The sequence below is a fragment of the Culicoides brevitarsis genome, chromosome 1 (assembly GCF_036172545.1).
Source record: "Culicoides brevitarsis isolate CSIRO-B50_1 chromosome 1, AGI_CSIRO_Cbre_v1, whole genome shotgun sequence".
NCBI classification, from domain to species: Eukaryota; Metazoa; Arthropoda; class Insecta; order Diptera; family Ceratopogonidae; genus Culicoides; species Culicoides brevitarsis.
Genome location: NC_087085.1, coordinates 31,401,309 through 31,412,792, shown reverse-complemented (window position 1 = coordinate 31,412,792; position 11,484 = coordinate 31,401,309). Strand labels below are relative to the sequence as shown.

Genomic DNA, 11,484 nt, shown 5'->3' with positions numbered 1-11,484 from the left:
AGACGAAAAAAAAACTACTTATAAATATCATAACAGTAAAATATACATACAAAATTTATGCTAATATTTATAGTTTATTTGAGCTTTTGTTGTTGCTATTACATATTTTTCCATTTTTTTTGACTTGTTTTGCATTTTTCTTCTTTTTTTCGTAGATTAAAGAAAAAAATTTTCCTTGATTCCATTACACTTTTTTTTCCTTGATTTCGTCATTTTGCTAAAAACGCACAAGAATATAAAATACCAAAATTTAAATAAATTGAATTTTACTTTTTAATATACATAAATATTGTATAGGCGACGCCGGCGCTTGCTTTTGTTGTTCCTGTGTACACATAATATAATAAATTGCGTGACAGAAAAAAAAGAGAGAAAGAATTTGGCCTGTGCCCTTGTCACTGTTACGTATATTTTTTGTGGGTTTAAAAAAAATATTTATAAGAATAAACTGCAAAATGTACAAGGAACGCGAATTTTTCCATGTACGATGTCGGTTGTATATTTAGATTGTTACAAATTACGGTATGCGTTTTTTTTTGAGCCTAATAAAAAATTAATATTTATTAAATATTTGAATTATGGAAAAATTCGTCATAAATCTTACAAAAAAAAATTATTTAAAATTAAATTAAATAAAATAAATATTTTTTTTTAAATAATAAATAAATAAAATTAAATTTAAAAAATTTATAAAATAAAATTAATAAAAAATTAAATAAAAATAAAATATTTTTTTTTTGAAGAAAAAATAATTTTTAAAATTAATAAAAAATAAAAATTAATTAATTTTTGTTAAAAAAAATAATAAAACGTGACAAATATCCTTAAAATAGCAATAAAAAAATTATTAGCTAATATTTGTACAACAAAAAATGCCATTTAAAATAATCACGTTTGAATATTCACCACGTGGCATTTATTAAAATATTTTTACTAAAATAGTAACAAATCATCTAACCAATAAAAATTTGCAATTCCATGTAAAAACTAAAATAATCTGCACAACTCATTACTTTTTTTCCTACTGGAGGTCCAGCAATATGAATAATAATAAATTTCTTGAATATTAAATAATAAAAAAATGTAATAAAATTATTTTTTTTTTATTTAACGACGTTTGTTGCCTACTTTTAATAATACAATATCATGATAATTGTACCCCTATGTCCTTAATTTTTATTTTTTTCTCTCTTCAAAACACTTTTTTGTGACATTTAAATGTATTTTTTATTAAATTAAATATTTTCTTCCACATCTAATTTAATGACAAAAGTTTCATTTTTTTCTGAGGGTCAGTCGATAATAATTTAGGCAGAAAAAAAAACTCAATAACAAACATGAGATGAAATGACCCAGTAATTTGCTGTGCGTCGTCGAAAACATGATAATGTTGTAAGCAAAAAAAAAATCTATCTTCAGGTGTTATTTTGTTACACAGAAAAGCAGAAAAGTAGTGCTTGTTATTTTTCACTGTCTCTCTCATTTTTTTCTCTATCGCTCTTTTTTTGCCCGGCGTACGTTGTGTATGTATGTTTAATCTTGTATATTTGGTTTAATTAAGTAATCTCATCCTATTCAAGCAACAACCTTCACACAGAGAGGTATCTACCGTCATTTCTGCAAAACAATGCCGATGGCTTATTTTTTCACCTTTTCAGTCATCTTAGCATCCAAATTATCTCAACCCATATTATTAGAGTTTTTTTTTTAAGAAAAAAAAAGTAAAATAAAGAAAACATTCGTGTGTGTCCGTGTGTTTATTGCGTATGGAAGAAAGTGATAATAAAAATACGGACAGTGGCAAGCAAAAAAAAAAACACATCCCTCGAGATAGGTGACCAGAAAGGGATGTTTTGATATATTGTACACGGATATGTACGACGAGGTTTCTCCTAAATAAATGTTGCCATGTCTTTCTTGCACAAGATATCGTTAAGGTCATAATATAATCATACATGTGAAAGAGATACACTTGAATATTTCAAGTTTAGGGTGTCTTGAATCAATTTTTCATATTTTTTTTAAGATAATTGTTTTTAACAAAAATCAATTTAAGCTTATAAATTTAAAAAAAAATATATTAGAATTTTAAATATTTTATATTAAAATTTTATTTTAATTTTTATCGTTTTTTGTTTTAAAAATGATTTCTTTTAAAATCATTTTCACTAAAATTGTTCATTATTTTTTTTTATTTTTTTAAATGATTATTATTTTTTAATTTTATTTAATTTTGAATCAATTAATTAAGGAATTATTTATTTTATTATTATTATTTTTTAAATTTTATAGCAAAATAAAAAATATTAAATTTTTAAGTATAAGTATGTATAGAATTTTTTTGTTCATAATATTTTTAATTAATTATTTTTTTTATTTTTCATTAGATATTTGTTCAACATAAAATTTAATTAATTAAAACATTTTTCTTAAATAAAAATGTTAAACAAAAAAATAATTAGAATTATTTTCAACCTAATTAATAACAGAATATATTTTCCTTATTTGAATAATTAAATAACTTTTAAAAAATATATTTTTTAAATAAAATATAAAAAAATTCTTGAATAATAAATTAAATAAATAATAATTAAAAATAAATAATTCGTAAAAATAATTCAATATAATTTAATTAAAAATTATTTATTTACCTATGAAAAAAAATTAATTCTAAATTTTTCATATAATAATAAGTCTTGTATTTTCTTTTTATTTTTTGTAAAATTCAACTTTAAAATTTTTTCATAACAAAAACTGAAATTTCTTTAAAATTAATTTTTTTTTCAAAAATTTGAATTTGGTGAAAAATTTTAATTAAATATTTTTTTAAAATAATTTATGGAAAATTTTAATTAATTATATCTGCTATTTTTTTCTAAAAAAAATTTTATAACTTACAATGGAAGAATCCTATGAAAATTTTATCATTTTAAAATATGTGATACAAAATATTTCAACAGCAAATAAATGAAAGAAGCCTGAAAAAAATTTACAGGCACACTCATACACAAAAATAAATAAAAATACACAGCGACGTTAAAACAAAACACAACAGCAACAGCATCCTTTTGTGTGTGTTTTTCTTACATTTTTTTTTTCATTTCTCTACTTTACTCTACATTTCTGTAAACACAACCCACTATGTGTCGTCAACAGTAGTACATATTTTTTTTTGTTTCTTCTCATTATTAAGTATTGATCCACACACGAGAAAATGCTTAACAAACGATTTTTAGTCTTTCATAAAAATTCCGAACAAAAAACATTTTTAATTATAATTTTTTGCCTAAAATTTTCTGCTTTAATAACAAAAAATTCACATAAGCAAAATTTTCACAGCAAGACATGTATGTCGAATAGATGACCACATAAATAATTTAGCAAGCCACAAGCAAGCAAAAAACTCAATAAGAAAACAACAAAAGAAGAAAAACTCCACTAATTTCCTTTCGATCAAAATAATTAATGACCAAATTTCAAATCATCATCAAAAATGGGCGTGGCGTGCGTTTTTGGACGATGATTTAGTTTTTTTTTTTTTTTGCTTTTTCTCCTCCAGTTTAGTCCTATTAAAGATTTCCAAACTATATTCTATGTTTGAATAAAATACAGAAAAATTTTTTTTTTAAATATTCTATGTGTGTATAGTTTATACGAGTCCTAAATGCATTAAGAGTACAAAGAGTTCCATACAGAAATTGTGTAAAAAGCTCCGTAGAATGAATGAAAATAAAAATAAAGTAATTTTGGGGTAAAAATTCACTTTTTTGATAGTTGTCATGTAGATACGTACCGAAACGCATTCAATGCAGGGGTAAAAAGAATACATTGTAGCAAGTATGGCACGTACGTATTTCTGTATAAATAATAAATAAAAATCAATCAGAAGTTTTAGAGGAGAGAATTTTATAAATACGAATTTTTGCCCAAAAACTGAAACTTTTTTTTTTAAGTATAATTCCTGTAGGCATACGGCGCGTTTCTATAGACACGTAAAAAGATTATTGATTGAAAATGTCCCTGTCCCTGAATTTTTATCAACAACAAAAACATTTGTGATGTTGATTAGTGTTGAACAGACATGAGACGTGTGCGGATTATTATTACAGTTCCGTTTCTTTATTAAATCGAGTTTTTTTTTCGTATTATTTGAAGACGCAAAAAAAAACTTATAAGACAGAGTTTATTATTTTTTATGTGCAAAAAAAAAGAAACCCTAAAAAATTATGTCTGAAGAATAAATAATTGAATTGATATTACCGACAAATTATCAGTTACTTATTTTTTTCATAAAAAAAAGAAAAAAAATTAAATAAAGGAAGATTTTAATTCCCAATTTGAGGGAATTTTTTTCGTGATTTTTTATCCATTTACGGAATTATTTGCAAGGAAGACAATGAGAAATACTATTGAAAAGTGAAGTGAAAAGAAATAAACGATAAGTAAACGAAAGGCACGTGTCTGATTTATTTTTTACAATATTATCGCAAAGAGACAGTAATAGTTTCGCACTTGATGTGATATTATCGCAAACATTATCGAAAATTTGCTTGGACAAAAAAAATACAAATAAGTGCTAAATGATTTGGAATCCAAAGTAATCCTTAAGGACTAAAAAAATAAATAAATAAAAAATTGGAATGATTTTTTGTGGTAGTTGATAAAAAAATTAATAATATAAATAAAAATTAAAGTGAGTAATTTTATTTAAAAAAAAAATATAAATGATAAAAAATAATTAATTAAGTTAAAATTCATTTAATTAAAATTATGAAAAATTAAATTTTAATAAATAGTCAAAAATAAATAAATATATTTTTTTTTAAATTAAAATTAAATTAAATTTTTTAATTAAATATAAAATAATAAATAAATAAAATTAATTAAAATTTTTATAAATTAAATTAAATTAATTTTTGATGAATTATTATCAAATAATATAAAAATAATTTTTTAAAAATAAAAAAAAAATTAAATTAATTTTTATTAATATTTAAAATTAAATTATAAAAAATATAATTAATTAAATTATACTAAAAAAATTAATTTATGAATAAATAATAAAAAAAATTTTAAGGTATAAAGAACAAATATTTTTGTTTAAATTAAAATTAAATTAATTAAATATTTATTAAAAAATTAATTTATAACAAATGAAAAAAATAATTTAACATTTTTTCAAAATTAAAATTTTAATTAATAATTTTTCATTAAAAAATACAAATATACCTTGATTACTTCGATTTTTTTTTAATAAACAAAATTGTCAAAAAAAAATCATTCAATTACATCCAAATATTTTTCCATATTAAATTTTTTTCATCCCACACACAAAAAAATAAAATATCCAAAAATGGCAATAATCAAATATAACAACAAATCGAATATGAAATGATTGCCTGATATATGTTCAAAAAAAAAATATGTTGATGAAACCCCCCGTTGATGATCTCATCACTCGCACCTCTTCAAAAAAATATGTGAAAATTGAAAAGTAAAACGCAATTGGCAATTTAGAAATATTTCTTCAAAAAAAAATTGGAGACATACATCAAACAAGCAAAACTTATAAGATAACTCATTCCAATAAGTATTCCGTCATATGAGTTTTTTTTTATATTTTTGGGAAAAAAATACTTGTTTTTTCACTAATAAATTGAAATTGAAAAAAAATGTGTTTGAGTGAGAAAAAATAAATAAATTTCATCTTCAAATTCTGATGAATTGTACCAATAATATGAAAATTGTGACAAAATTTTGGAAACCAATTTCTTCTCATATGCATCTCCTATACTTTAAAGGAGCTACGGGGCTTCTTAGTCAATTGCCAATACAATCGTAATGACATCCTTTTTTCTTGCGAGGGAAGCTGTTACATCTATTCATTTTTTTTTTGCTTCGTTCATTTCGCTCGACTGTTTCCGAACAAAAAAAAAACTCAAATTGAAGAACGTCGTCTAAAAAAAGGTAAATAAGATGTTTCGCCTTCAAAAAAAAAAAAAATTGGAAAATATTGGAAGGCAGGCTTCAATAAATTTATATTCAATATGGTGCCATGCAAAAAAAATTGTTTAAGAGGATGAAAAATTTTTACATACATAAAATACTTGTTTACTTCCTTCCTTTCTGTCTCAGAGTCGTGTGAAGGTTATTTCATATTTTTTTTTATTTAAAATTGAAAAAAATATTCGAAACGAAAGTGAATGGGAAAAATTGTTCAATATTTACGATGAAAATTGAAAGTATGTTCCTCATGATTGAATATGTGTGCCTCTGAAAAAAAATTCCAATTTTTTAAATTAATTTTTTTTTTCTTCTTTTCTTTTTCAGTTTATGATGGCTGCATCAGTATATGCTACACCGCCGCCCGATCTCAGTGGCGAAGAAACCGTTCTAAGTGACGCCTCAAACTCCTCGCAAACCAACAGTAGTTCACAATCAAAGAAACGTACGTTATCGGCAACATCAACACCTGGTCCCGTAACACCTGGATCGACAAATTTACTCGATGCGACACCTGATTTATCGAAAAAACGTCGCAAACAAAGCACTCCAATCAGAATTTCCGCAAGTAATGGAAGTACAAATGTTGTTGAAGGTACGACAGAGACCACGAATGGAGATGTGACGACGGAAGAAGCGTCCGTTGGTGACTCTGAAGAAAATTTGAAAAATGGCGACGATGAGGAAATGACAGAAAAACCTCAAATGACGATTGATCTCGTTGCGGAAGTGTCAAAACTTGAGCCCAAAGAGCGTGGGGAGATTTCCTGCGTGCCATTGAGTCAATTGAACGAAAAGCGCGAAGAGCAAAATGAACTTCCAATAACCTTGGAAGCTTTAAAAGCCATTGAATTGCTGAAAAAACACGAATTTGCGGCGAAAAAGAGTCCAAAAAACGACAATGAACTAAATGAAGAACCAAAATCCCCTGAAATCAAAAAAGAAGAAATTACGCCCGAATGGGATGGCGAAATTAAACGTAAATTCCCAAGCAAACCTGAAGAATGGTTACAACTCGCAGGATTACCGTTTCCCTTCACTCCAGAAACCGCAGCTGCGTTACAAGCTTCCGGATATTTTCCGCAACTTCCGATGTTGGGACAACTTCCTCCCGTTCCGCCATTTACTTCGAGCGATGGAACTCGTCCCGCCAACATTCCACCGAGAATTTTCAACCCCGAGGCTTATTGTGATTTGTGCAACAAGGAATTTTGCAACAAATATTTCTTAAAAACTCACAAAGCGAACAAACATGGGATTTATGAGCCGCCCGTGTCGAACGCTGACATGGCTTCTCTCAATCAAATCGGACAAATTCAACAAATGTCACAACTTTTGCAAATGCAGCAGCAGCAGCAGCAACAACATCAGCAACGTCAACAACAGGAACAAGCGATGCAAAATCAAGCAAATAACGAAATGAATTCGCAAGGCAGCACGTCGCCCACCAATGCTTCATTGACGCCACAGAGCATTTTGTCGATCGAAAATACCGTTTACTGCGACGTTTGCTTCAAAAAGTTCAGTAATGTCTTTTCCATGAGGAAACATCGCTCTAAAGTGCATGAGGCACCTGTAAATGGCGACAATGGTAACGTTCCAAAACCAAATAATGACGGCGAGAAACAAGAAGAAGCCAATTCTTCAGTAAATTCTTTCCTGAAATTACCTGAAGGCTTCCGCGAGGATTATTCCGTGGAGCAAGAAGATGTCTCCTTCACGCCCCAACCTCGAAAATTGTCTCCGATGTCGATTCAGCAAGCGCGCGAAGCTAATTTCGCCTTCGATAAACTCAAACGATTGGGTGTCATCAATCCCGAGGCGTTCTGTGAGCTTTGCGGCAAAGAATATTGCAACAAATATTTCTTGCGAACGCATAAATTGAAGCGTCACGGTATCCTACCATTGCCTGACGACATAAAAGATGACCAAAATTCACAAATGCGAGCAGCGGACCGTGCTCCATGGCATCACATCCAAACATCTCCGTTAAATTTGATGGTTGGCGGTCTGGATCCGGGCATGCCATTATTACGTGCACCCCAAAATGACGACTCTTCCGACAACAATTCCGATTCACCGAAAGAAATGAAACAGGAATCTTCCGCAAATGTCACCACAGACGAAGAAAAGATGTCTCAACCTCGTACTCCGATAAATAATTCGCAAGATGCTGATGCCATAAGTGTCGATTTGCAGAAATTACAATCGATGATCATGCAATTGAACGATTTGAACGCCCATCGTGCGGCCCAGTGCACAATTTGCGGCAAAGAAATGGAAAATCGGTATTTATTGCATGCGCACATGTTGTCGGAACACAGTGGCTTGGGCGATAACAACAACGGAATCAAATCTCCAGGGCAAGAATCCTCTCCAATTCCCATGGGACAAGAGTTTGAAATTTGTAAATTATGCGATAAAGAGTTTTCGAACGTTTTTATGCTAAAACAGCATGTTATTGAAGTTCATGGCATGCAAACTTCCGATTTGAGTCCTGTTCGTGATGGTTTCGTAACGCCAGATCGTCCAATGATGCCCATGAATTTACCTTCGACTCCGGGTCCGAATGATCGACGACCTCCCTATACCATGACCCCAACAAGCAGCTATTGCGAGATTTGTAATAAGGAGTTGTGCAATAAATATTTCATGAAAACGCACATGCAACGCATGCATGGCATCGAAATCGAGAACGGAGCACAAATTGGCGGCGTTGTTTGTAACATTTGCAACAAAGAATTGTGCAGCAAATATTTCTTGCGAGTTCACAAACACAATACACACGGAATTGTCGACGAAGGATCCCCCTTGCCGCCAGCTGCGCAACGAATGAACGGCGAAAATAGCTTGGACACGGAAAACATCTTTCCGCAAGATGCGAATTTGAAGCCGGGTGAAGTTGGAGAGATGAGTAATCGGTATTTTAGTCATTTTACCGAAGTTTGCCCACTTTGCAGTCGTCGTTTCCGCAGCTCAAAGTGGTTGAAGGCACATTTGATGTCGGATCACGGCAAAGCAGGCACCGACAAGTTAAAGGAGTTGGAAACGAAGATGGCTTTGAGCAAACCTCCGAGTCCCGGTTTGAAAATCCCCAATGGAGCTTTTGGATTGCCATCGCCCGATCAAAATTTGCTGTCAAAATCTGCATTATCGGGACTTTTTTCCAACGCTGAAAATATGGCATCCTCTTCGCAATCCGTTCGTGGTTACCAATGTTCACAATGTTCATTTTCCACACCGATCTTGCCATTCCTCTTCATCCATGAACGTTCCCATCAAACTCTTAACATACCTCCGCAGCAGCAGCAGCAACAACAACAACAACAACCGCAGCAACTTCAATCGGAATCCGCTGTTTCACTTGCCAAGGACCAACAACAAATTCGCGCATCTCAACCAACCTCAGCTGCTTCATCGAACGAAACTCCGAATTCGACACCAGCATCGACACCCATTCCCACGCCGCAAGAACCCAACATTGGCATCAATCCCGTAGCTCTTGTAGGTAAGCCTCCCCAAATGAACGTAGAACCTCTCAGTATTCTCAATGAAATGGCAAATTTGACGCAACGTCCCGCCGTTTATGCATTGCCGCAAGAGGCAGGTCCGTTTGTGATGCAATCCTTCCTCGTCGAGGAAACGAACGATCAAAAACTGAATAACGGCTCGAACGCAAACAAGAAATTCGTGCCGGTTGTCGTGTTTTTGCCCGTTAAGGAACGCATCGTATCGCCCGTGAATGTCTCATTTACATTAACACCTGCCTAGGGGCAACTCACGACGCAGCAACACGATTTAAATGCCAATTTGATGTACAATACTTGTAGACAGGGATTTTAGATTTTTTCGTGCATATCAATTTTATGTATTTTTTTTTTCGTCATAAATATTCCTAAAACGTGTTAATGTTTTATGCGACACACAAAAAACGTCATAATTGTATGAAAAAGTCGCTTTGTGTACAGAAAAAAATCAATATTTTACAAGAGATAAGATAAGGATCTGCTTCAAATTTCATGCGAGTTCGGGCTTTTCGGAGGGAAATTTAAAGCAGGTGATAAAATATGGCATGAGATACGTAAATTATGCCCAAAAGCAAGTAATTACCAAACAAAAAAACCAACAAAATGGGCAGATTATCGAAAAAAAAGTAGTCTTGATTAGGTAAAATCAGGGAAATTCACGACATTAAATGGTGATGATTCAACAAAGTTCCTATACCTATAAAAAAAATTATGAATAGGCTTATAAATAATAAATAAAGTCATTAGCGATAGACATAAATTTAAAAAAAAAACTTGTCTTTTTCAGAAAATGCATTTTTGAAATTTAGCACGTTGTATGAAAATTGCTCAATTGCACTTTAATCCATTTTCTAAAAAATAAAAAAAGACAAGTTTTCTACTTAAAAAAAAATAAATTTAGCTTAGATGTTAATAAATCTGTACAAAATTTAAAAAAAATCACAGAAACAATCTCAGGGTTTAAAAAAAGTACAATTTTTCAAGAAACTGGCGACAAAACTGCCATCTTGACAAAAAAAAATTACAAGAGTTACCAATACCAACATACCTCGTGACAATTGAGTCACTATTTTGCTGCTATTTTGCAAGACGTTACCTCAGAAAAAAATTAAAATAATGCCATATATACGTAGATACATGTTAGATGTTTGAAAAAATAATGTAATAGGGATAAAATATCAAATTAATCGTAAAATTAATGAAAAATATTAGAATTAAGTGCAACAAAAAAAAAAGAAATCACCAAATTCACGAGAGAAAAGCCACTAAAACGTACTATTTACAAAAAAAAAATTGATTGAACGTACTACCAAAAAAGAAAAACTAGTCAAAAATCAAACCTAGTCAAATATAGTATTAAAGAAAAAAAATAAAAATTAAGGGAGTTCGCGCGACAAAAAATCATCAAAAAATTAAAAACAAAAAGAAATTTGAACCAAACCAAAAAATTAAAAAAAAAAAAAAGAAATTTAAATTAAAAAAAGGAATTCTTAGAAAATGATAGTGATAAGATTTGAACAATATTATTTTAAAATTATAAATTGTTTATTTACAAAAAAAAAAAAATTAAACTGAAGTTACCAAAAAAAAAACTTACCAAAGGGCGAAAAATTTCAACAAAATAAAAAAATAATTTCAACTGACACACACAAAAAAATCATCACCGGTAATTGCTAAATAAACTTCAAAAGAGACAGTTTTGTTAAAAATTCATTTTTTACGCTGTGTGCCTTTTTCTTAGCAATTGCTGATGATTTTTTTAAAATTAATTCTTTTTAAAAATTCATAAAGTTTTTAATAATTTTTAATAAATTATTATTAATTTTTTTCCACAAAAAAAAAACTTTTTAAAAAATTTTTTGACGAGTTTTCTTTTCATACTTTATCCTTGAAATAACGGGTGATGATAAAAAAAAACAAGAAGAAAAATCGTCAGCAGAAAACTTTATGCAAT

At 29.4% G+C, this 11,484-nt stretch overlaps 1 protein-coding gene across 1 annotated transcript; it reads left to right on the top strand.

Moving 5' to 3' along the window:
• Positions 1 to 6,336: 6,336 nt before the first annotated feature.
• LOC134837639 (uncharacterized) lies at positions 6,337 to 9,774 on the top strand. Its single transcript, XM_063853022.1, has one exon. The coding sequence runs from the start codon at positions 6,337 to 6,339 to the stop codon at positions 9,772 to 9,774; it is 3,438 nt and encodes a 1,145-aa protein (XP_063709092.1).
• Positions 9,775 to 11,484: the final 1,710 nt, after the last annotated feature.